General features: G+C 45.2%; 1 protein-coding gene across 1 annotated transcript in view; it reads right to left on the bottom strand.

Moving 5' to 3' along the window:
- TRAPPC9 (trafficking protein particle complex 9) overlaps positions 1–27434 on the bottom strand; it is a 672769-nt gene that overhangs the window by 495308 nt on the left and 150027 nt on the right. Inside the window, exons 14-16 of the mRNA XM_008568452.1 lie at positions 25979–26105; positions 22194–22326; positions 15753–15916 (exon numbers count right to left, since the gene is read on the bottom strand). Coding sequence (XP_008566674.1) covers positions 15753–15916; positions 22194–22326; positions 25979–26105 — 424 coding nt within the window. The remainder of the gene's footprint in view (positions 1–15752; positions 15917–22193; positions 22327–25978; positions 26106–27434) is intronic.

Genomic DNA, 27434 nt, shown 5'->3' with positions numbered 1-27434 from the left:
GGATAAGTGTCAGGACGGGTAAGTCTTGAGTCCTTGCCCGCACACCAGAGATGTGTACTCTAGTTTGGGGTGCCAGGGAAAACTCCCCAGAGAGACTGACATTCAGACAAGAACAGAGAAGAGAAGTCAGGCAGCTGAGAAAGGGGGTGGACAGAGCCATGCCATCGACTCTGGACTGGCCCCAGGTGTTCATGCCTTGTCTTGGGTGTGCAGTGTGTTCAACTGGCACCCCACTGAGACTCCTTACACATACAGTGGTCTTATCTTCTTCCTCCTACATAAAAATCTACAGAGCACAGAGATTTTAGACGTTTGCTCATAATTATTTTATTCTTTGAGCTTCCAGCACTAACCTAATCTGGAAAACACTGAATTTTACAAGTTTCCCTGATCTATGTAGTCTGAACTACAGTCCTGAAATTCTAACTTGCCACTGGATATATACTCTGGGTATTCTGCCAGCACCCAACCCAAGATGGGAGTTACCACCTTCCCTCCCAAAGCATTTACAGGACCAAGATCCTCTCGATGACCTGGGAACTCACATTCTACAAATATTTGTTAAACAGCCTAATAAATTCCACTTCGTCTTTATTTTTTGACCCAGTAAGTCAGTTCAGAATGGAATGGGAAAAAAGACCCCAGGCTACATGAAACCAGGACTGAAAACCAACTGGGCCCTGAATGCTGGGGGCCAGATCCCAAGGCCTTAAGAACATCGGAAACGCATGCTAACTTCTTTCAGCAGCCTTACCCACGTGCTGCAGCAGCACTGGCCAGCCTTCCTACAAACTGCCAACGTGAACTAAGTTACTGAGGTTCTGCAAAAGACTCCCCTGCCACAGATCCCTTCAGGCCATTTCTGAAACATGGGCACCAAGGGCAAGCCACTTCTTTGGATCCTCTCCTGGAACTGCTTGCATGACCCTGTGGACAGGCAGGAAGCAGGCGAGTGCTCCTGGGCACATCTCCAGCCATCCCAGCGGAGCGCCTTAGGAAGAGCACTCTGGTCTCACCTCTGGCCAGCTCCTCCTCTCCCTTCCCCACCCTTCCCCCTCTGTGCCCTAGTTACCTGCTCACACATGCGGTCCCCTTGCCAAGAATGCCTGGCCTGCTTTCTCCCACGCTTAACTGCTTCTGGTCCTTTACAACCCTACTTAGAGGTACTTTTCCTGTGATGCTTTTGGCATCACACTTTCCTCCTACAGGCTCTGACGTACACACCTCTATTAGAACACCGCCCCTGTGTGAAGCAACTCACTCTTCCACCAAACAATCAGCAAATGGAAGGCAAGGACCAGACCTTGCCTTTGAATCTCACCACCTCAAGAGACAAGGTACTTATTGTGCTGGTCTAGAACACCAGCCTCAGGACAAACAGGCCTGGGTTCATATCCTGGCTCTGGCTGGTTATCCTTAGCTAAGGGACTAAACTTCTGTATTCCTCAGTTTATTCATCTGTAATATGGGTTGTCATGCAGGCTCAAGGAGTTAATAAAAGTCAAGTGCTTAAAATACAGTCTGGCTTAGAATAAAGGCTCAACCGGTATTAGTTATTCCTCCCACTCCCCGAACCCCAATCTCCTTTTCCTAACTGGATAACCCCCACACTCCTTCCCCAGAGCTGTGCGAGGAAGAATACTTCCTGCAGAGCATCTAACGCTGTGCTCGGCTCTCTGGAGATCATTAGTGTTAGCTACCATCAACGTCCCTCCCCATGCACTGACTAACAGGGCCTAGCACTCAGTAGGCACTCAACAGTATACATGATGCTGAATGTATTAATGTGTGCCAAGACATCATTTCAGATTTATAATTAGAACAGATGGAAAAAAGTTATGTGGAAAAAGAAGCATACCAAATTGAATGTACAATATGATTTCAACTGCATAAAAATTTCACATAGAAAAAAAGAAAAAGCAAAGCTACATGCTACTACTGGTTGTCTTTGAGTTGTGGGAACATGGGTAATTTCACATTGTTTTGTATTTTCTGAATTTTCTACAATGAATATATATTACACTTCTATAAACAAATACACATACACATATAAAACCATGTTAACAGTTCACCCTTGAATCTAAGTTCATCCCCCCCCCATCCATCCCTCCAGTTTAATAAGAGAGAAGCCTTATGAATCTGGCCTGCAAACCCACATGCAGGATTGACCATGCTGAGGACCATGGCCCACCCAAGAGAGGGAGGTGTGTTCCAAGCCAATGCAGGATGCTTTCCATGGTGCTGTGTATCAGAGCCAGGCAATAATGTGAATTGGTGACAAGGCCAGCCATCAGTGGGCATGTGTGCCACCGTTTGAGTTCCCAGACCCAACTCTGCCAGCTGAACAAACTTCTCTGAAGTGGTGGACTAACTCTGTGGCAGCCATGCAAACTGGCAGGTGATCAAAGGCCTAAAAAGGATTTGACCAAGCTAACAAAAAGCTGGTCCAACTAACTGGGTAAGCTCTGCCTCTGCTTTCCACTACCTGTGCTACTTGCAAGGCAAGGCCACTGTGGAAGAAGGAGGAAGGACAGGCCCAGGGAATGGGAGACAATAATTAAAATAACCACCCAGTAAGTACCATCTTCTAACTTCACATCATAGCTGTGTTGTTCCCATGTTAAGAAAGAGGCAACTAAAGCTCAGAGTATTTAAGCAACTAACCCAAGGCTAAACAGCTAATCAGTAACAGAACCAAGAGTCAGAGCCAAGACAGTCAAAGACTGTGCCCTTTCTCTTGTACCATCTGCCTCTCACCCTTTATCTGAAACCATTAACCCAACCAGCACTGTAATCAGACTGGAGAGTATTTACAAGGAAAACCTCATTAGGGTGATATGACATAGAACCTAGAAAAGAGATGGTAGGAGAAAAATGTAATAGGCACATGAGCTTTAGGGTCAGACAAACCTGAATCTGAATCCCAGCTGCCACCTACTAGCTCTTTGATGTATACAGTCACATGTCCCCTGTCATCCCCTGATGCTCCATCGATAGATATAGAATTAGAGTTGTTGTGAAGATAAGACAGCTGCCAAATTAATTAATTCATTAATTAAAATAAGTAAGACAGCAGAAAGTCAGCACAGCAACCTGGAACATAGGAACTGGTGATAACTTACATGGAAGTCCTCTGTAGCCTATGCAGGCCCATGACAAGATTTGCTGTTTTCATCCTGTTGCTGCCCATTTCGTTCATTCAATGACCATTCACTGCACAGCAACTAACCATCCTCGTGGTAAGTGCTATGCTAGGTTCTGGGGACAGAGAGATCCCTCAAGGGGCCGGCCCGGTGGCGCACTGCTACAGTGCGCCGCTTGGGAGCGCGGTGGCGCTCCCGCCGAGGGTTCGGATCCCACATGCAGACCGGTTCCCGCTCACTGGCTGAGCGAGGTGTGGGAGCAACACCGAGGGTTGCGATCCCATTGCCAGTCCCGGTCCGGTACGGGCGCGACACTGAGGGTTGCGATCCGTTGCCGGACATGAAAAAAGACAAAAAGGAAAAAAAAAAAAAAGAGGGCAATGGCCTGGGTGAGGGGTCTCTGACCATAGGAAGAAAGAGATGTGGAGGACAAAGGAGAAGCCCCCAAAAGCTCAAAGCAGATGAGAAATGAGGCTCCTCTCAATCTGAAAATCTCTTTAAAATGCATACCACTACACACAGAACAGGTTCCATAATTGCCGAATTCATTAACTGCCCACATCTGGGTGGCATATAACTAGAAGAAGATTCTCTGTCCTAGTGCCTTGGACTATAAAGTGGACCTGCTGGGGTCCTGTACCTGTATGAAAGGACTAATTATTTCAGTTATCAGTCTCATCCATGAGGAATTTATAACTAGTGTACGGGGCGGAAACTAAATTCTAAACACTGTAAGTACAGCACTGTTCTTGCCTGTTTGGATGGCTCTTCACTTCCGAAAAGTGTTTCAGCTGAGGGATAAACTCCGTGAAAATGAACTCTGGCATGTCCTCCAGCTCCCCACAGCTGTGGCTGAAGGACACCCAAGGACACAGAGATCGGGAGGCAGTGGTTTGTAATGGAGACGTTACATTAAATACCATCACCTGTGACTTCAACTGGGCCGTGGGGCACATGCCAAACACAGCCCAGGAGAAAGAAGGGTGAGGAAACAAATACCGAATGCTGGGTGCCATTACTCAAACCACAGCCCCCGACAGCTCTCCCCTGTGGAGTGCTTCCACACACCGTACTGTGCTCAGGTCCATATACCGTCTTCTGACACCCACACAATGACTCTCTGAATAGGACCTGCCATTATATCCATTTTACATTAAGTTGCTCAAAGCCATACAGAAGTGGACGTAGCCAGGATTCCACACTCTGATATACAGTCTACTCCTCAGTATGCTCACTTGCCTAATCCTAAAAACAAACCTATGAAGTAGTGCTGTATTTCAATTTTAAGATGTGCACTTTTTCCTCTTTTTGATTTTTTGCATAGGCATGGCACCAAGGACCCCAAACAACTAACTGGGAATTTGATACTTGGAAACCCCCAGCCTGCAGGGCTAGACCCCTTCATTTCTTCTCCCCCTTCCCTGTCTGGCTTAGTCATCTCCCATCCAGGCTCCCAATGAGCTGAACGTGTCAAATCTTACAGTGCTGATCAAAAGGCATTTCACTTTATCTGAAGATCAACCTGTTTTGTAAACTTCTCCAGTGTGACCCCAGAACTGTGCAAAATGCTGAACTACAACAAAGCCACTGCAATCATGTATACGTGGGGGCATCGAGTTGAATGACTTTCAGTCATTCAGGAACGTTGATGTCTTTGCAGGGAGCACCCCAGTACATCCATCCACTATGCTGAGTCACAGGTGGCATTAATAACACAGGAAGTGCAGTCAGAATCCAGTTCAGCTCATTGAGCATGTCTGACTCCTGCACTAAAGTGTGAGCTCCTCCAGGACAGGGTTCATGTGTTATATATGCACCTGCACGGCAACTGGTACATAAATGTCATATAAATGTTTGCTTCTTGAACAATACAAAGCCAAGTGAGGTGAGCATTATTGTAACAGAGTAGAGCAAGGCAATGTATGGTAGGAGGGGGCTAACTAATTCTACCTGAAGGGGTCAGAAAAGCTTTCAGGAGGCAGCACGTGGACTGAGCTATGAATGAGGGATACGATTTGAGATGCACGGAGGATGTCTGGGGGCTAGCAAAGTTCTGAACACATGCAGGTATGTTCAAAGATGGCCCAAGGGCAGAGCCTGTGGAAGCACAGTCTGCACTCCACAGGGCAGAGACCTGGATCCCACTCACTGGGCGTCCCTGGTGCCCAACACAATGGCCAACATGCAGGAGCTGCTCAGTAAAGCTTGTCAAGAAGCAAAAGGATGGACAGCTGATGGCCACGAGGACTGACAAACAAACAAGCAGAGGAACCAGTGGTAGCAAAGGAAAGGAAAACCATGAAGATCGTTCCCCCACTACCTCCACCAGATACATTGTACCTGCTCACCTTTCCCACTACTCTCTGAGACTCATGAGGACAGGGATCATTGTGCTCCTGCTCCCCAAAGCACAGTACCTGAATCAGAGTAGGTACTAGATTAAGCGTTTGTGCAAAAAAGAAAGGAAAGAAGGAAAGTAGGCAGCAAACCACGCAATGAATTTCTTCGAATACTGGGCTAAGGAACTTGAGCATAGGAAAACTATTTTTAAATGTTTAAGAAAGGTGACAAATGAACTGATGTTTTTATAACAATGGTGGCAGTATCAGTGACAATAACAACAGCTTACAGGAAGAGCTACTGTTTGTTGAACACTTGGTAATGCCAGGTATTGTATTAAATGCTTAACATGTATCACAACCACCAGGAGAGTTATGGAGTACTATCGCCACGATGAGAAACCAGACTGTCCCAGAAGCAAGCAACTTGGTCCAAGTCATCAGCCAGGAAGTGGCAAAGCCAGGATTCTAACCCAAGTCACTCGGGTTCTAAAGACAGTATTGGTCACCATAATAACTAAGTTTAAAACTGAGGGTGGCCTGATCTCGGGAAACTTCCCACTAGTCGGCTTCCCCCACTGGCCCAATGCCGGCCACAGCAGCCTACTTACTCTCAGCTCCACTTCTACTCTGTCCATGCCCAAACATGCAGGTGGGACTTGGTGTGAAAACTGAGAGAAAGGGCCAAGCCCGTGGCGCACTCGGGAGGGTGCGGCGCTGGGAGCACAGCAGCGCTCCCACCGCAGGTTCGGATCCTATATAGGGATGACCGGTGCGCTCACAGCGCTCACTGGCTGAGCACGGTGCGGCCGGTCTCAAAAAGGACAAAAAAAAAAAAAAAAAACTGAGAGAAAGACTGAAGAAATTGAGTCCTTTTTCCTCCACTCTGACACACCACTCTTTGACAATGTTAACAGAACCATTTTTCTAGAAGATTTATTTTTAAAACTTTGTCCTGCATTGTCATAATGTTAAAAAAAAAAAAAAGAAAAATACCATAAAAATAGCATAAGAGAAGCGAACAGACCAGGCCACAGGGTTAGAAAACTCAGCAGGGAGGGTGACTCTCGCAGGCTTGCCACTGAAGCCCGTGGGCTGAGAGCTGCACCGCAACAGGCTTCTCTTTGTCAGAAGGAACACGGGAGCCACCACCTGCCCACTGTCAGGGCTGCCAAGGCCTCGCAAGAGGCTTCACACTCTTCCTCCCTGGCTTCCTCCCTGTGCAATGAGAGGATCTTGCTGGCTCTAGGGTCTGGTTTCTAGTAACACTTGCCACAGTTTTAATGCAAGCACTCTCATTCACCCAGGGAACTACTAAATTTCACCATTCCAGAAAAAGTCTGACAACAAGGAGAAAGCTAAGATGGTTTCTGAAACAACTTAGGGGGGAAAAAGGCACCTGTTTTCCTCCAGTGGGACATGCGTTTCTTGTTTAGTGAGACTTAGCAAGTCTGATGTTCTGGCTTCCAAGACCTCGGCACACCATGGAAGCAAAACCATCTGCTCATCTCCCCACTTACTGGGATGGCAACTTAGCAGTTCCTCCTCACTACCATGCGCCAGGCACCATGGTTGGTACACTGGAGATACTAACGCTTGCTCTGGAACAACCACAGGAGAGAGGGGCTGGATCCCAGTGAGCATCCAAATAAGAACACTGAGCCTCTGCACTCAGTTAACTTGTTCACAACTAGTCACAGCTAATAACTCACAGAGCAGGGGCTGCAAGATTCCAAAAACCCATGTTCCTGCCATGACACGAGCTGAAAAGAGGCTGTGCTAGATAACTTACAGTGACAGAAGTAACTAGCAACAGCACCAATCAGGAAAGGGGAAGAAAAACTACCTACAAACCAAAGAGTGCAAGAGGCTGGGTCCAACACACACACACACACACACACACACACTCTCTCTCTCTCTCTCTCTCTCTCTCTCTCTCTCTCTCTCTCTCTCTCTGTCAAGCAGTGGAGCACAAGAAGAGGCTGGAAACTGCCCCCTGACCCATCCCCCACCCACAACAAAAGGCCAGTAACTAGCCAGTGTTCAAAGTCCCACATTCAGAATCCTACTTGTTGGGAAAATACAGGAAAATGGTCAGGCCCCCTCAGGTGTTCAGAATCTTGCCAAGCATTAAATTTAAGTATGCACGTGCACCCAGGTGTTCCTTGGTTATTGTCTAATGAAATCGCACATGTGCACCCAGTGTCCTGGGTTATGGACCTAAGTATAAAGGACTAATGGCTCTGATACACAGTGCTTCTCGGGACGCTCCGGGAGGCCACTAGGGCGGCTGTTCCTAGCTCTGAATAAAGCCAATAATTTCTTACCCACAGTTCCCAGGACCTTTTCCTATTACCTAACTCGTAGACCTGCGTGTGAAGGGTTTGTGACCCAGTCTGTACAATGGGCTCGAGGGATCTGTAAGCCCAAGCCCTAGCTTGACACTACTACTGCCAAGCATATAGTATGCTTAGGAAGACATCTAACTGCACTGCTTATTTTTGTATAAAGTTCTATGGCTTAAGAGTGACATATTCAAACAAGAGGCAAATCCGCTCACAGGGAACAGCTTATTCCCCTTTAATGCCAAAAAACCATTTATTTATATCCAAGAAATAGCACAGAGGAAGTTCACAGTACAAAGAAGACTTTTCTGTAGCCACAGCATTACGGAAAGCTGAATAGCTTAGTCATCTGATTTAATACTGTTTGCACACCTCAAAAGTGGGCCTTTCTGTTTCTTTTTCTTCATTACTGTGGTACAGAATAAAATGTCTAAAAAGGCTTTCGAAATCCTGTACAATGATATGCTGTCAGGAATAACAAGAGAAATGGAAATCAATACTATAGCATATGTCACTAATTTCTCCCCTCGTAAAATTTAGTTTCAGATATAAAAGTCATTAATTCTAGAGTTTAGTGCTATTGAGTAAAATTGGTTATCTTACATTGATTATAATAGAGAAAATTGTTACTATGGACTTACAACATTTGAGAAGCCATTGATATTTACTTCTAATTGCAGAGACGCTGTACTACAACATTCAAGAGAAAAGTAAGGAATAAAGAGAATCTCACCTGAAAACTTTCATGAATTTTTAACTACACCAATATGGAGTTGTCACTTTTCATTAAAAAAAATTACACTAGAAGAATGAAGAAACTGAGGGGTGTTTATGTGCATTTATGAATATTTGTGTTTGCATGCACACGCATACAAGTATCTTAGAACATTAATAGAAAAGCTAATACAGTAAATTTTTTTTTAATTTGGGCTTTATCATAAGCAAAGGTGGGAGTTTACGTCTTTCACAACCTACAAATGAAGACTTGCCTACAAGTGAATTGTAATTAGAATGATTACATGATATGGCTAGGTAATCTTCATCTTGAAATGGGGAAGATTATAAATACTCATCTCTGTGTTGAGAACTTACAGACACGCTTGCCCCATAAAAGCCCAAAGGACAGTCTAGGCTCCTGAGAGGCCCACAAAGGCCTGTCGGACACTTAATATCACTGATCCTTACCATATACTTAAAATACAAAAGGATTGTGAAAGGAGAGTGTAATACAACAGACGGGTACGGGAGGAATTGGTAAAGGGACCCAAAAAACGATGACATTGTATGATGCTGAATATACTAATTATCCTGATATGGCCATCACATATTGCACACAGGTATTGGTAGTCAAATCTGTACCCCACAGATATGCCCAATCAACTACGTTACAAAAAAAATAAGTAAAATTAAAAATAAGTCAGGAAAGCAAGGAAAATAGGGGACGGGGGACAAAACAAGAAACTTTCCTTATCTGAGGGTTGGTATCTGAGGAAAAAGGGGTTTATTCAGAGATGAATGAAGACATATGCAGAGACTTGAGGGGCCCTGACAAGACTCTGGGTGCCTAAGGAAGAGATGCAGGGCCCACAGGCACACTCCTGCATGCCTAGGACCAAGCACGCAGACTCGGTCTGCAGAAACAGGGGATGCACCAAGAAGAATCGTTACTCTTAAAGCAAATGTGAATTAAGTACTTTCGTGCTCAATGCTGTTGCGAGAGCTTTGCATGTCATGCATAACACCTCACCTTCATGAGACCCTGTGCAGTTGGTACTGGTGTTAATCCTTGTTGAGAACCTACTGTGTGGCAAGCACAGTTCTCAGTTCTTAGGCAATAAGGATGTAGCAGTGAAACAAAAGGACCACCACCATCCCCACCCACAAAAACATCTTACGTTTGTTGTGATTATTTCATGAGAAAAAATTACATAAAGTACCAGTTGCCTGGCACATGGAGAACCCTTAGAAGTAAAAGCTATTGCTACTACTGAAATATGAAATAACTCTAGTAGCAATACAAGGAAAGTAATATGAGAGCCCAGAGAAGGGAGAATTTAACTCCATATGGCAAAGTTTCATGGAGTATACATTTAAGAGACCTTTAAAGCTCAACTCAATGGGCTTAAAATTAAGATGATGCTAAAATGGAACTAGATGTTACTTAACATCCACAGCTGCATATCTATGTGGTCTCTGCTCCCCTCCCTGCTGGGCAACATGTAATGCTTGCTCACACTCCCAGCTGAAGACACTTTACCATATTCCCACACAGAGCAGGTCATCTATCCACCCTGACAGCATTTCAGTTCTGCAGAACATAAGTGACAGGAATTACTCCCTTTGTGTATTTTGGAAGCAGATGGTTTGTTTTCATTAATTTAATTCCACATGTAAATGTATTGCAACTTGGGAGAGAATTAAAAAAGAATGATAGCTTTAATTTTTCGCTTGCAACCGTGTTGTTTTGAAAATGGCCACACCATGATATACATTACATGTTTGTCTTTCTTCTGCCCTCACAATTAAGGGTAAAGATGCTGGAGCTGAAAATTAGGAGGCCACAATTCTGGCCCTGGTTCCTTGTGAACCAGCTGTGTGACCTCAGACAGGTCACGAACCTCTGCTGCTTCTACTTTCCCTGTCCATAAAGTAAGGTTAGTAATGCTTGCCCTCTCCATCTAAGGACTGACGAGAGGGGACACTAAACAGAAATAAGCACAGAAAAACTCATATTGGTCAAAACTCATCAAATGATACACTTAAGGCTTATCCATTTCACTGCACATACACTTTACAAACACATTGAACTCTAATTAATCACATGCATGCTGAAGCATTTAGGGGTAAAACATACTAAAATCTGCAACTTACTTTAAATTGCTTTTAAAAATGCAGATGGATTAATAGATAGGAGGCTCGATAGATATGTGATAAAGCAAATATAGCAAAATGTTCACTTTAGAACCTAGATGGTAGGCATAAGTGTATTTACTAAAAAATGCTTTCAACTCTTCTGGATGTTTGAATATTTTTATAATAAAAGGTTGCGGAGGGAGGGGTTGGCTCATACAAAGAATGAGTTCAAAGGCATAAGGAACACCAGAGGCTAAGATAGCCTAGAAAGGTGAGACAGAAGCTGGATCTTGAAAGAATGAAGCAGCAGCTGAAGGTCTTTCCAGGGAGGAAGAAGAGTCTGAGCAAAAGAGCAGAGGCCATGACGGACACGAAGTGGACATGGAGAGCAGAGCAGCTGAGAGGAGCCACGCAACCCGCTAGATATTTCAAATTCACTTATTTCACCCACTCAGCCAGAAAGGGTGACAGGCATACTCCCATTCGCCTCATTCTATAAATGCAGGCTTTCCATCAACAAAGCCTCAGTACTGAGCACCTACTATGAGCCAGGCCCTGGTGACAAAAGAGAAAACCCAGTCACTGCCTCTGAGAGATGCAGACCCTGGTTGGAGAGAGAGAGCAGTGAGCAAGCAGTCACAACACACCATGGTACAGGCCACTGCAGTGATTCCTTAGGGCACTCTGAGACAACACAGGAGGGGACCCAAGAGCCTGGTCTCAGCAAGGCTTTCCAGAAGTCACAAGTAAGCAGAAACCCAAAGGATAAACAACTGAACTTGAGGAGGCGAAAGGGTAGGAGCAGAAGTTAGCAAGTTGAGTTCTAGGGAGACGAAACGGTTTATCCCAAAGTGGAGAAGAGACGGCATGGACGTTCAGGAAACTGACATTAGTTCTTACGGCCAGTGTAACTAGTGTTTAAGGGGAGAGGGAAAGGTGAGCTGAAGCACTGGGCAGAGGCGAGGCCACACAGGGCTTGGGCACCAGGGACGACAGGGAGCTGTCAAGGATGTCCAAAGGGGAGAAACAGGTGAGGATTTGTGCCTCATAAAGAACAAGCAGTTTTGTAATGAATGATGGGCACACCATTTAGGTTTATATAAAAGAAGGAAAAAATATTTTCCGGTCACTAAGCTGTGAAGGCAAAGTAAATTACAGGAGATGTGAAAAGATTTTACCATACAGACTATAATTTTATATCCTTCAATATTAGCTTGCTTGTTCAAACATCAACCAAACCCTATAACCAATCAATTAAATTCAGAGTACCGGATGAAGGTATTCTAAGTCAGAAAGGCATTTTCTACCTAATCCATATGTATTTGGTCCCAAAATTGGGGTGGGGAGGCGAGTGGGTGGAGAGAGAAAAGAATTAAATTAAGGTAATATCATTAAATTTCCCAAAGACTAAGAGTACACAAAGTTTTTAAAATAAGACACAAAAAGAAACATTTTTTAAAAATGATTTAAGTGAACCATATTAAAATTAAGAACTTCTGTTCATCCAAAGACACCATTAAGAGAGTAAAGGCAAAGAAACTATAGAGAGAAGATATTCACGCACATTTCCAGCAAAGGGCTCATGCCCAGAATACATATAAAGAAGCCATACAAGTCAAGAGAGGGGCAGGCAGAGAAAAAGGAGAAGGAGGGGGGAGAAAAAGAAGACGAGAGGAGAGAGGACAGGGAAGAGAGAGAAAAGAAGACACGCAATGGGGAAAAGGGAAAAGGGCCGTTCAAAGGAGGATATCCAAGTGGCCAAACACATATGAACGGTGCTCAGCTCCACCAGTCACCAGGACAATGCAAAATAAAACCCCAATGTTATACCATTACACCCTGCCCTCACCACCAGAATGGATAACGTAACTTCAAATACCAAGTAAAAACAAATGAAATGAGTCTATGCCACTAGAAGTCACACAGTGGCTAGCCTTAGGCAGAGAAGTGGGTAAACACTCGAGGCACAAAATGTCAGTCCTCATGACAGCTCACCAGGTGGTGTCTGTGGCAATGGCAAGTCATGGTGGTGGTGGTGGCAGCGATAATGGTGATGTTGGGGATGGTGGTGGTGTTGTGGAGGGGGGGGGTGGTAACGGTGGTTGTGGTGGTGGTGACAGTGGTGATGATGGTAGCATTGGTGATGGTGACAGTGGTGGCAACAGAATAGCAACTAACAAATCTGAGTGCTTATAATACACAACACTGTTCCCAGAACTTTGCAAATATTATCTCACTTCATTCTCGGAATATTCCTATGACGTACGTACTACTATTAGTGCTATCTTACAGAAGAGGAAAATGGCACAAGAGGTTAAATTACTTGCCCAAGGTAATACACAGCTAGTAAGTGACAGCCAGGATTTGAACCCAGGCAGCATTTTCCAGTGAGGAAAATGAAGCACAATACAGAGGGTGCACTGCAAAGTGGACTGACAGCATCGGCCAGATAACACCACTCTTCAGAGGTCTGGGTCCTCTGAGCTCAGAGACCCCAGCACCAGAAGCCGGGGCCGCTCCTCAGAGGTCTGTTTCTGCTGCCAAGTACTTCCTCTAAGCTTCTAGGCTTCACTAACCCCAACCTCTTCCCATTTGTCCCAGCTCTAGGACAGCAGCTGCGTCCTCCCAAGGCTACCTCCATGTTACGTCAGAGTTCTCTTTTACCCGTCAGTCATCCAGACGCTTTACTCGCAGTTGACAATTGTTCAGTGTAGTTTGTTCTGTCCCAGTGGCTGGTGCGATTTGTCTCCTCCTGGCCCTGGGCTGACATGAGGAGGGACCTGGCACATGACAGTGTGATCTGGCTTTGCTTGCGCTGCTTGTCCGTCCACTAGTTCCCGAGTCCCAGAAGCAGGCATCCCCAGGTTTTATTGTTCAAAAAGTGGACGAGGCTCGCACAGAAGCTTTTCAGATGCGGGTTCTCTGGCCTGTGAGCCCCATCGCCTCCCCGCTCCCCATCTCCTGCCCCACCTCTCTTGGCCAGAGGCCTGGTACAGAAAAGAGACCCTACAGCGCCCCTGCTGCTCTGGGGGCCGCTCGGGCCCCTTCGCCTTGCTCTCATCATTTGGGTACTCTGGGTGCTGGGTTGCCTTCTCTTAGGGAAAACCTTTTCCTGACAAAGTCTTCCAAGAGCCCAGCTTCTTCCCTCCTCCACCCGCACTCAGACCCGCTTCTACACTTGTAGCCGACAGTTCGTTCCTTGGGGTTGAAATCATTTCCTTGTTTCACGGGGAGTGATTTTATTTTCACTGTTTTTTCATATTTTGTTATTTGGGGGAGAATTCAAGAGAAAAAAGGCAGAATAAAAACGCCTCCCTTCTGCCACCTTTGATCAGAAACCATGCCATGTTAACAACTACCAGTACGATCCTGCAGCGGATCCCAAATCCCCAGGGGACGCAGCCACCTCCCCAGCACATTCTTGGGGGCAGAAGTGAAGCCTTAGAGGAGTCCCAAGAACCACTCTGAGGGGCAGGGTGGGAAGAGGAACCCATCCAACTTTTATTTTTAGTAACTATTTGGCATATACCAATTTGCCTCTATGACCTCACTCAATAAGAAAAAAAATATATAAAAATATATGTATATACGTTAATTCCACATTCCATAATGTGTGATAGGCACCAAAGGGAAAAAGGAAGAAAATAACACAAAGAAAGGAAGGATTCAAGATGAGAAGAAATAAAGTCAGTTGTGTACTGACAACCTACAACTGACTTCCTGCTCTGTCCCCACTACCTACTCGGGGCACACCCAAGCTCCTGAGCAAGAATGACAGCAGATGACACACGCTGCACAGCGGGCTGCTCAGCGGCTCCAACTCCACGACTTGCACTGATCAGTAGAAGAATAAGCCTCAGTTGTTCCCCACACAAGGCTCCTTCCAGGAGAGAATCAAACATGGACAACAGGCCAGATAATGCAGATGTGCAGAAATGTGTTTCACTTCCTATGCACATGATTTCCATCAAAATCAGTAGGAGAAACATGGTAATACAAGACACCCTGAAATTCTCCAGAGTACCACAAGCTCATATTAACCCTCTCATGACATAATTCTTTGCATGCAAATTCTCCCAAACTCATCCCTGGGCTTCCTTCAAGCTGGAACTACCCAGAGAGCTGTGGCTCTACCTATAATAAATGTCCCTTTGTTTGGTTTTTCCCATTGTAATGTCATTAACACGAGGAGGGAGCCCTCAGCCAGGGAGTAATGTGTGATCAGCACCTCCTTTACCAGAGACTTAACCAGAACCCATCAACTCACTGCATGCCAAGTTCACCTCACTCCTACGTCAAAAGCATGTGAACACCCCAAAGTTCTGCTGGCTTGCTTTCCCTCTTTTTCTTTGTCTGGTCTCTCTGGCCTGTATAATTTCTCCAAATTTATTAAACTACCTGATTTTATTCCCACTTACTACTCTCGATACCTTTCTCTCCTCCTCTACAGTACATGCCCCTTTGATCAACACTACTCACTAGACTCTAACATGCTAGACACTCTGCCATACTCTACCTCATGCCACTCAGAACAACTTTACAGCATAAGTACTACCTGCCCTTTTTACCCATACAGAAACTGAGGCATGTAATGACAGTTTCCTAAGGACAAATAGCTAATAAATGGTGAAGCCAAAATTTCAACCCAGGTCTCATGACCCCAAGCTATGTGTGCCACAAAACCAGGAAACATACCACCCACCCTTAAGAGGGAGCCGACAGGCTCTGAGCGCTAAGCCATAATGAACGCTACCAGGCTGGATGCGTCAAGGGGTGGCTCCCAGACAGTAACGCTCTGAGCCTGCTAATGTTTCTCTCTCGTTTGTTATTCAGTTTTGCGGAGGATCTGATCCATGTTAAGACCTGGTAAGGAGCACCAGGGGTACAAAGGCATGTGCTTTGTCCCATCATTTTCTTTCGTGTATTCTTCGTGCATAACTGCTATACCGCTGTCATGATGGCTCCACGTTAAAAGTGGGAGGAAATTTTCCGAACACTAGTTATTTATAGCATCTCTTCTGCAAGGAAACAATATAAACATTCTTTGGGTCAAACCTGCATAAAATACCTACCTTTGGTGGTGAGAATTTTTGAGGTGATTTCCAGTTTCTCCAAGGGTTCCATTCCAATATTTTCCAATTTAACGATAAGTTGCTGAGTTTCTCCATTGTAAAGCTGGACAGACACATTAGTAGATATTTCATCACCAGAAGAAGGTTGCAATGAATGTGCAGATCTAAAATAATAGTAATAATAAGAGTAAATTTAAAGAAGAGGGAAAGAAGAGAAAGAGAAAAGAAACCAATGGCATTTTAAAACTATTCAGATAAAAGAATCACCACACTCATGCATTTCAGAAATTGGGGCTAGGAAACCTTGGCTTTAGACATGGAATTCAGTCCCTAGCTGTGCAGAAGAGAAAGTGAACTGCAACGTGCCAAGTGCTTTCCCCACACACACATGTCTGGGTCTTTGCATGTTATAAACGTGATCACTCAGCCTTAGTTTCTCATGCGTATATGAAACATAAAAATACTTAATTACTGGATTATGGATGGCATAAATTAAACAATGAATTAATTCAAATGAACCATGAGGGTGTTGATCTCTCAAAATCTAAAAAATGTCATGCTCAGAATTGCCCTGGGAAAATCCATAGGTTTAAGAGGAAAACTTATATGAACCATCCCAACTAATACCATGAAAACTAGAGCCAAAGAGAAATTTAAAGTATATACAATAGACTCTATCCCACAGGTAAAAGCTATGAGCAATGCCCATGAACACCTGACGTGACACGGGGCAGCTTGGCTGCACCCTGGGGTCCTCCCTTGCACTGGTCAGGACAGACCCTGGCAGCCCCAGAAAGCCTGAGTTCTACTGACTTTAACTGAATCCACAATGCTAATTACCCTGGTTGTTTCCTTTCCCACCCACAGCAAACAGACTGCTGGGCAAGGAGGTCATTGGTGACCACAAGGAGAAGGCTTTTGGTAACACAATGGGGATAAAAGCCAGCTGACAATGAATAGAGGCGTGCATGTAGGTGAGGTTGAAACATATGCACAATTCTCCGGAGAAGGCCAGCCACAAAAGAAAGAGGGGAGCTAGAAGAAGTCATCAAGGGGGAAAGGGTCAACGTTTTTCCTGGGAACTGAAGGGTTTATCTAGTACCCCACTACCTCTTTCCTGTATCTGAAGGATACAGAGAGCCACAATCAGTCTAATGTACAAGAGCCAGCATTGTGTGCTTAATTGAACCAGAAATGGGTCACGAAGTCAAGTAAGTAGACTCGGAGCCACGCCACCCCAGCAAATATCCAGGAGCCTCTCTGATGAGCACCTCAGTCTAGCTCTGCCCCAGTCACAGCACAGAGGCACAGAGTCAGACCCAAGTCCTGTTTCTCATGCCACAGGACAGCTGCATATCCCCACAAAGTTCTGGTCCAAAGAGCAGTAAAGAATGCTCCAGACAGTGAAGGCCTCACACCTCTGCTGTCGACGATGTTGAAAACAAGTCAGCCATATTGAGCCAGTCACGCACTTCCTGGGGCCTCTGGTTCCAGACTCTGATAGAGAAACTTTTATATCCAAACCAAATTTTCAGAAAATAATAGCATAATGAATCAAGGTGAATTCCTTTGCATTTTAATATCTTTAATGTTGTTCATGAGTCAGGAAATAAACTTTCTCTGTCAAGGAAGAAACACTGACTCATGTCCTCACTATAAATAACTTCTTTCCATCTTTTAACATGCAGTCCTTCTCAGGCAAAAGCTGTTTGTAGTCAACATGAAAAAATAAAACACGGCCAAGATTAATTACTTTGTGTTTCAAACCACAAGGTGCCAAGGCCCTCTCGTGCTGTGAGGAGAGCAGGAAGGAAGCAGGTACTCACAGTAGAGGAGCATTGTGGCCACAGGGCCTAGCCCTGACGCAGGTAGATGACTGTCCCAAAGCACAGTGTCCCATGCCTCATGAGCAGAGGAGCTTGGTGACAATCGAGGTGGCACTGAAAGGGGGCTGAGTCCTGGGCAAGCCATAGCTCTAGGAAAATAATAGTAGAGACTCCCACACAGACCAAGGTAAGGCCCCCAGGGAGGGGCTGAGGAGGCAGGCAAAGGGGTGAAGTCCAGTTTCCTGCGAGAAGACGGGGCAGATCTGCTCAGAGGAACTCCAGTTTGGAACGTGGGTTTACCTGGCAAACCTTGCAAGGTAGGTATGAGGTCTATGCCAACGAAACCCTCTTTTTTAAGGATATGGCCCCTAATAGGTTGTAAGTCAGCTTCAGGACTGAGCTGCAAGACAGAGCCATCGGTGCCTGCAGCCATGACATCCAGGACTCCAAACATCACCAGAGCCTCCCACCCAAAACCCCTCTGTGCCCCTTCAGACAATGCTCAACACCAAGGTGCCAGCTGCTCCAAAAAAAAAAAAAAAAAAGAGGCTCCTCTATGCCTCTGAGAGTTACATCCCTTCACATTTCCCATCCAGGAATGACGCTCCTTCTGCCCACCACCTTTCCAGCCCTCTTCATTTCCTCCTCACACTTCAGAAGTCAGCTATGCTGGTGCCTAGGCTTAAGATGCCACGTTCACCTACAGGCCTCCCTCGCATCCCCTGAGCACTTTGTGAGCAGAGCTACCCTCTGTGCAGCACTGCCCTCCCCGCCTCCGCACTGGACCAAAAGCCATCTCAAGGCAAGGATGATATTTTTATATCTGTGCTACCAGCTCCTAGCCAGATACCTAGCACACGGTAGGCATTCATTAAATATGTATTGAACGAATTAATAATCATCTCAAATATGAGCCACCTTACAATACAGAAAAGCATCCTAGCAGCAATGGACACAGGCCAGGGACCAGGACCCACTGCAGCAAACTTAATGGCTACCTCCCAGGTGCCTCGCCCTGTGTAGCACATCCCAACACTGGCTGCCTGGCCCCAGAAATGGCAGGACCACCCAACAATGCATCTGTACACATGGACCCCTAGCCTCAGCCCCTGCTGCCAGTGCGCGAGGCACCCCGCCCACCAGGCTCCGTTGCAGAGCCTGGGACTCCGGCCTGGCTCTCTACCTCATGCCACCCACTTCCCACAGGCCTCTGCTCCTCTGCGCATCTCCTCTGCATAGAGATCTCTCTTGGGAAACTCCCTGCAAAGCAGGACTTGCCATCTTACCCTGCTTTCTCTCTCTACAGATCTGCCTTTTCTGGACGCTTCACCTTCCTCTGCTTAGTTTTTTATCACAGCGTTCAGTTCTTCTTCACTGTAATCTATATTCGTTCATTTATTTAGTTGCCGTGCTGTTCCCTCTTCTCAGCATACTTTTCCTGGCTTGATTTTCCCACCACTTTTTGTGAATCTAGTAAGACCCAATTTAAATATCACATTCTCTATGAAGCCTTCCTAAATTCCAAAAGGGAGAGGCAACCTCTCCTCCTCTCACTTTCATATTACAGCAGCAGTGGGAAAATTTGACTAACGTGAGTCTGACTATCTCCCCTCCAGACTGTGAGCTCATATACGGCGTGAGGCTTAGGTCAGGGGTATTTTTATTAATTGCTCGTCCTATAGCGCATGGCCTAAAGTGCATGGTAGGTATCAATAAATGCTTGTGACTGAATTTGATGAATCAGTCACAGGGGCATTTATATAGATTAATTACAGTCAACACTCACCTAAAGAATAGTCACGTTACAGAAAATCACTTTAGAAAAATATATACATTATATACAATTTTTAAAAATAAGAAATAGCAAACACTTTAACTCCAAGGCGGTTCAATAACTCTGGGAAGTCCCTCCCTAGCACCTGGACTCTCCGTAGGAATGAGCCCCAGCAGCCTCTCTGCACCCCGTGATCATGCTCTGCAGAAGCTGGCCACATGTCTTCTCATCACCAGATAGCACATGTGCAGCCCCTGCTCAAAAGTGCACCCACAAGACAATAAAAATGGAAGGGGATGGGCAGAACCTCTAGAAGCTCTTCTAAGAGGAGAAAAGGAGGGAAGCACAGAGCAACTGCCAGACTGTTTTCTTCACTGGTCCTTTCTGGTAAGAAGAGCCTTTCCCTGCATTCCTGTCCCCAGGCCATCCCCGCCTTTCACTGGGCTGCTGACTGAGGGCTGCTAGGTGTGGAGCAGGCACTCTGCTGTCTCCTTACGGCCACATCTCCCACGGCCCACTTGGTGTTTTTGTTCGCATGGCTGGTGCTCCATACAAGCCCATGAGCACATGCCTTAAAACTGCAGGCTGAGGCCTGTGTCCTCCCTAACCTGCACCCACTGGGCGCGAGAGTACTTCAGACAGCAGCAGGGGACGTGGCGGGCAAAGCCTTAGCAGAAAGTCTGCAGGTTTGGCTGTTCAAGCTAATGTGCTCCAAGGCAGTCTGTGCCCGGGGAGCCCCAGATACCCAGTTTTAAAACATTTCCATCACCCCAAAGAGATACACTGGACATACTTGCAATCAATCCCCACTCCTACCCCAGCCAAGGCAACCACTGATCTGCTTTCTGTCTCTATGGATCTGCCTTTTCTGGTCATTTCATACAAAAGGAATCATATACTGTGTGGCCTTTTGCATCTGGTTTCTGCCACTTAGCTTAACATTTCTGAGATTCACCTATATTGGAGCATGTATCAAGAGTTCATTCATTTTTATTGCTGAGTAATATTCCACTGTATGGATTACATTTTGTTTATGCATTAATTAGTTGATGAACATTTGGGTCCTTGCCACTTTTTGATTATTATGAATAATACTGCTATGAACATTCATGTGCAATTTTTTTTTTGCCAATACATGTTTTCATTTGTCTTGGTTACCTACCTAGGAGTGGAATTGTTGGCTCATATGGTAAATTTATGTTTAACTTTTTCAGAAACTGCCACAGTGTTTTTGAAATGGATGTACCATTTTACACTCCCGTCAGCCGGGCCTGAGGACCCAGCTTGCACACCAGCACACACCCCTTGCTACTATCTACCTTTTGATCCCAGCCACCCTAGTGGGGGTGAACTGGAATCTCTGTGGTACCAGTTCCACAAAGACTAAAGAGGTTGAGCACCCTTCCAGGTTGCTTATTAGTATCTGTATATCTTTTGTGGTGAAATATCTATTCAAAACTTTGGCCAACTTTTTAATTAAGTTGTCTTATTATTGAGTTTTAAGAGTTCCATATATAAATACAAGCTCTTTATCAGATATATAATGTACAAATATTTTCTTCCAGATTGTGACTTGTCTTTCATTTTCTTAATGGTGTCTTTGGAAGCTCGAAGGTTTTTAATTTTGATGAAGTCCACTTTACCAATGTTTTATTTTATGGATTCTGCTTTTGGCGTCACATCACAGAATTCTTCGCCCAACCCAAGGTCATGACAATTTTCTCCCATTTTCTTCTAAAAGTTTTATACTTTTAGCTCCTACAATCTGGTATATGATCCCTTTCGAGTTAATTTTTTCTGTTTCATTCCCCACCTCTGTGCCCTTTGTCGGGAAACTGCTCCACCTGGCCCTGCACAGGGCCAGCTCCTCCTCTCTCCCATCACTGCCTCCTGGAAGAAGCCCTCCCTGAAGCCCTGTGACCTCCCCCAGCAGAGTCCTGAGCACAGCACACTGCGATGGTTTGGCTACTTGTCCATCTCTCTCACTTGACAGAACTTCATGTGAGGACAGACGCCAGGACTGCCATGGTCACAGTTTTAGCCCTAGCACCAAGCACAGCGCCTGGCAAATGAAAAGGGTCCATTAAGCCTATGAACGGGCTTCAAAAACATTTCAAAAAAACCTAAGATACATTTTATTAAAATGGCCAAAAGGATATCCATTAAGTGTTACTCATAAGAGCAAAAACTGAGAGTATCCCAAATGGCAGTAGCATGGAAATGAATGGTTATGCAGTTTTGAGATTTCTTTATGATGGACTATTTTTGAAGCAATTAAAATTGAATTTTTTTTAAGAACTTGTAAAAGTGTGAAGAAAAGCTTATGTCATTATGCAAAAAGTAATTTATGATACTATATATGATGTCATACATTCTCAACTATTCAAATATGTATTTTTTAAAAAGGATGGATAAAACATGGGAAGAAAATACCACAAGCATAGATAGTAACTGCTTCTGGGACTACTGAGACTTATTTCCCTTTCTTCTTTATGCCCTTCTATAATGCTAAAAAAAAAAAACAAGAAAACTATTTTTTAAAAGGTAAGAATTTTTCTTTAATTCCCTAATATTGTTTTTCAAAAAAATTGATTCCAAATGCTAATTTCAGTTTTGTTCTGATCTTGGTAAGAAAGATTTCAACTCTGTTCCAATCCACTTTAAGCAAAGCGTATTGACTACTGGTTATCTTAAAGAAATCCTTCATCCATATTCTGGTCATAATAATTACAGATTAATTCAGATTCTCTGTGCCATTAAAAAAAAATGTGTAACTAAAAAATACTCATAAAAGCAATTTCTGGTCAACAATCAGACGCCTGTACTCTTTGTGCATGCTACCTGGGCAGAGAAGTACTGATCTGTAGTCTTGGCAAAGCAGGAATGACTTCAACCGTGGAGCCACTGGTTTTTATTCCTGGGAGATGATCCAGCAAACAGTCACTGAAGACACCAAAGACGGTGGTGTGGTAACCTGGAACACAAATGAAACCTTCATGCCACCTGCCACGGCTTGTGTCTCATGCCCACGGCCAAAGGAGAGAAAAGAGCATGGGGCTCCTCTTCTCAAGACCTGGGTTCAGATGCTAACCCTGTCACTGCTAGTTCTCACCCACAGCTTCTGCCCTCAACCCCAAAGACCTCCAGTGTCCTTGTATGCAACGGATATAACAGCACCTATGTTCCTATTTCACAAGGCTGAGTCCAAGTGAAAGAGTATATGTGAAAGTCCTTATAAACTACAAATCTCTGCACAACCTAATAATCAGTGTCTCATCCTTCTACTAATTTGCTTTTCAGATTTATCCTCCTCTAAAATGAGAATGATAGTTCATATTCCTTTCCAGGACATAATGTGACTTAATGAGTATTTGAAAAATGCTTTGAAACCTTCTGTTGAGAGAGGAAAGTTCAAGAGCCAATTATTGTCATTACGGCTGCTGCGTGATAAGGCAAATCTGCTGTGTGTGTATGAGTACTGTGATTTAAGATTAGCAAATTTTCCATGCAAAAAAAAAAAAAAAAGTCCATTGGTTAGATAAGCACTTGAAATTGTTTAAGCAAAGCTTTAAGATGGCTTGTGAAATTTCAAGAGATAATTATTATAAACAACATTCGCTGTGTAACAAAACTAAACAATATCCAATGGCTAGATGCCTGGGGTGACAGTCTCTCCACATTCACATTAAACTGTTGCCTACTAAACACAGAAGCCAGCCACTCCCTCCAGGGCGGGTCAGGGCCCTCCCACAGCCTCATCAGCTCTCTCCCTCACCTTCTGCCAGCTTCAAGCTGCTCTCTCAGCGTAACTCCAGTTCTCAGCACCCACATCCCCTCCTTTCTCAAGTATGTTTCTTCAAAGACTTCTTTTACTGGCAAATATTTTCCTCCCCAGAAACCCACATCTGGCACTAATGCAACTCATAATTTTCTTTCAATAAAACCTGATATGTTGTGGTTTTGTTTGCTAAGCAACCATTATTTTACAATGTTTAATTAAAGTCGTTTTCTTTTCCTTACCCACTGCTGAAAATAACTGCCCCATTAACTCGAAGTCTGATAACAAATACTTGGTGTTGGCACACTGTCATGTCTGTTAACACAGAGTCAGCCTTTCTAACTTTGTGCATAAAGCATGCCAAAAATGAACACTAACTAGTCTGTACCAGGGATAAACAACTAAGAAATTCGTTACAAGTTATGTGTTACTCTGAGTCAAGGCCTTCAATCCTAATCGTTTCCCCTCTCATCGATCTCCTTGGCTTCGATCTCCAACCATGGCTATGGTCCTGCCTTTGTCATTTTCTACCTGGACTGTCGCTGAAGCTTCATGATTGGTCTCCCTGCTTCTAGTCCTTCCCATCTCCAGCCCCAACTCCACACCGCACCTGCAGGATGGCTCTGAACTGCCCATCTGACCAGTCTCTCCTCTACTCAAATAAGGCAGCAGCCCCCGCAGCCCTCCAGAGAACAATCTACAGGCCCCTCTACCTCTGCCCTCTGTCTATCTGCCAGCCTCGTCACTATCACGCCCTGCCTTGGACGACCTACTCTGACCACCCTACTTCTCCCAAATGTACCATGTTCTTTTTCACCACCAATCTTGGACAAGTTGTTCCTTCTACCTTCCTACACCCTGTTTACTGCCCCGCTAACCCTCCTACTGCCCACCCCATTCTTTTGGATAATTCCTAGCTGGCCTTCAGGAATCAGGGTCGCTTACCGTGAGAGGCCTCTGCTTCCCACACACCAGCCGTGTGCATAGCTCCACCTCAACACCTGCTACAACACGCGCTAACCAACAATTATGCCTGCCTCACTCGCCTGACAGTGAGTGCCCTTTCCCAGTGAATGTTTGTCCTTTCAGCCAACAAATACATACTGAAGACCTACTATGTGCACCAGGCACTGAGGGTGCAGCTGAACAAGACAGACAAAGCCACCAAGGCAAAGGCTCTCAAGGAATACATCACACAGTGGCATGAAGGAGGGAAGCATGCAGAGTATTAAGGGAACACAGCACAAGAGACCTAAGTCAGCACAAATCCACTGAGGAAGGTCTCCAGGAGGAAAGGGAGCCTAGGCTATGAACTGAAGGAAGTTGGGGCTGGTTAGGTTCAGAAGCAATCAAACAGAGGCTCAGAAGGCAGGGAGCACTTTCAGAACAGAGAGGTCTTAAGAGACCAAAGTGTAACTGAGCAGGAGGGAAGGGGCAGAGAGGAAGCTGCAGAGGTGAGCAGTGGCCAGATCACACAGAGCTCCAAAACCATGCTAAGGAATTCAGCCTTGATAATAAGGGCAGGCGAAGGCCCAAGGCTTCCCATCAAGGGATGACAGGGGCAGATTTGCACTACAGGAAGATCACGTGGCTGTAGAATGGAAGATGGGTTTCTCAGCCAGCAAGCCTGGAGGCAGAAATACCAATACTAATGCTTTTGTGAGACACCATATAAGAGACAGTAGTGATCTGCAAGACAAGAAGTGGCCATTCTCATGGAATATTGATGAAAAGTCACTAGGGATGGGATGTGGGTGTGTGGCAGACAGGGGCAAGTTCAGGATGATCCCATTAACCATGTCAGACAACTGGCTGGTGGTGAGCCTGTGCTGAGATGTGACACGAGGAGAGAGGCTCCTGGGGAGGGGAGGCAGTGCCTTCTGGTCTGGACCTGTTGTATGTGTAATGCCCACGAGACACCCCAGGGACAGCTAGAGGTGCAGGTCTGGGAAGGGGATCTAGCCCTATGAATCATCAGTGTGTCAATGGGATTGATGGGATCACCTAAGATCGCTTGTTGAGAAAGAAGAGGAGGGGAAAAAGAGAAGAAAGGAGAGGGGAAAAAGAGAAGAAAGGAGAGGGGAAAAAGAGAAGAAAGGAGAGGGCAAGGAGAGGGGAAGGAGAGGGCAAGGAGAGGGCAAGGAGAGGGGAAGGGAGAGGAAGCCAGAGAGAGGGAAGGAAAGAAAGAGAAGTGGAGCATAAGGACACCTATTTGAAGGGTTGGGCTGCACATGCGGCACCTGCAGAAGATGAGAGATGGAAAAGGGCAGGCCAGAGAGACAGTGGGACATTTCGGAGCTGTGGTGTCACAGAAGCCGGAGGACAGCACAGACCATGCAGGAGGGGCAGCTGTGGTGTCTGAGACTGCTGAACGGTGAAGCTGGAGAAAAACTGAAGAGTAGGCCCCAGATTTAGCCAGAAAAATACTGCTAGTGACCTTAACAACAAGAGCTTTGGTGATGTGAGAAAGGTTAAATCCAGGATGCAGAGGGTTAAAAACCACTGCAGAGATACAAAAGCGGATTCTGCGCATATGGACAACTCTGAAGAGGTCCCACTGAGACGGAGGGAGGGCAGGGCAGCGGGAGACTTCCTGGAGCAAGACTTCAGTAAGATGAGGGAGGGGAGGGGCGCCCCCCCACCACCACCACCCCAGCACAGGGAGGACTCCTCGTACTGCTGCTGGAGCACAGCAGGGGCCTACCACATGGCACCACCCAAAGAAATGCAAACTGTCACTACCTAATAGATTAGGACTGAGTGATGGGTGATCAGCTCCAGGCGTCCAGGAGGCAACAAGAGTTCAGCAGTCCTTCTCAAGCAGAAATCATAAAGGAATTGTCCTTACCATGCACCGTGATCATGCCAGTTGTCTGCGGGACCCCAACGAGTGTCACTGGGTACAGCCCAGACTCAGCCGGAAGGGAGAGTGCTGCAGGAAGAGACTCGAACTCCACTCCACTGGTGAGTAGCCCCTAAAGTAAGTGACAGAGCATCATGGGGGACCCAGCCCGAGCCCACCACACATGGTCCACCCCAGTGAGCCTCAGATATGAGCCTCGGATACTCGCTACAGCATGCTCTGGAACTGTCGGAATGAAAAGACCGACGGCTTCTGCAGCAACCCGCAGAGAACTTTAGAGCAGTCTAAAGTGTGATTAACACAAACAACCTTGACACAGAAAGCAGTGTAGGTACTCAGGTGGTAACAACACTTACACTCGAATTTAGCCCTGCTTGTTACACTTTTGATATTTGTTTTGTTGTTTTACCAAATGGGAATGTCAACCCAAAGAAAAAAATAAAATATTTTATGTATGAACACAAAGACAAAAAAACGTGAAATGTGGAAATATATCACCAATTAATATCCCTGCAGTGCACCTGTGCATTATCAATTCATTTCAGTATGTACCAGGCACTAAACTTGCTAGTGAACAGGCCAGATTCCCTGGCTGCAAGGAGCTCCCCCATGATTGGAAACAATGTAGGGATGTCGGCTCCCAGGACTCCTCAACATAGTAACAGAGGTACTACTCAGGGAAATAGGGCAAGAAAGAGAAAGAAAAGGCATACATACATACAAACCATGAACAGAGCAAACTTTATGGAATCTACAGTGAAACTTGAACAAGCATATTTAGCAAAATAACAAAGTCAGCAAAAAAATGCAAACTATTTCCACAATCTAGCAATAAACAATCGGAAAACAAAATGTAAAAAAAAAAAAAATACCATTAACAAAAGATCAAAAACATGAAGAATCTTGAAATAAATGTAATGATTGATGTACAAGACTTCATTTACAGATACAAAACACTGCGGAAGTCAATTAAAGAGGACCTCAATGGAGGGAGAAACGCTGGATTCTTTTCAGTGGGTTTGTTTTCTGGGGTAGTCAGGTCAAGGATCCCACACTGAAAGAAAGGACGCAAATGTGGAATGCAGAAAGGCAGAACACTGTGGAGAGGGGTTATCATTGGAAGTATCACTGTGAACTCAGGATGGATAAAATGTGCATTTCTATTGCATATATGCATATATGTGCATGTGTACATATGTGTACATGCATGTATGTAAGCATACATATATATGCAGGCACACTCTTCCTAAATCTGTCTACAGGGCGTACCCAGAATCCAAGCCACTCCAGTAGCAGTGAGAGCACCTGGTGCCCAGACTCTGAGCACAAGTGTGAAATGATCTGTGTGCGGAACAGATGTAGTATGCAAGGGTAGAAACAGGGAAACCAATCACATGGCTACTATCTCTAGGCAAAGTACATTGGCTTTTATTTATTTTTA

Source organism: Galeopterus variegatus, unplaced genomic scaffold (assembly GCF_000696425.1).
Source record: "Galeopterus variegatus unplaced genomic scaffold, G_variegatus-3.0.2 Scaffold24, whole genome shotgun sequence".
NCBI lineage: Eukaryota > Metazoa > Chordata > Mammalia > Dermoptera > Cynocephalidae > Galeopterus > Galeopterus variegatus.
The sequence above is the reverse complement of the archived record's forward strand: the minus strand, read 5'-3'. Positions and strand labels throughout refer to the sequence as shown.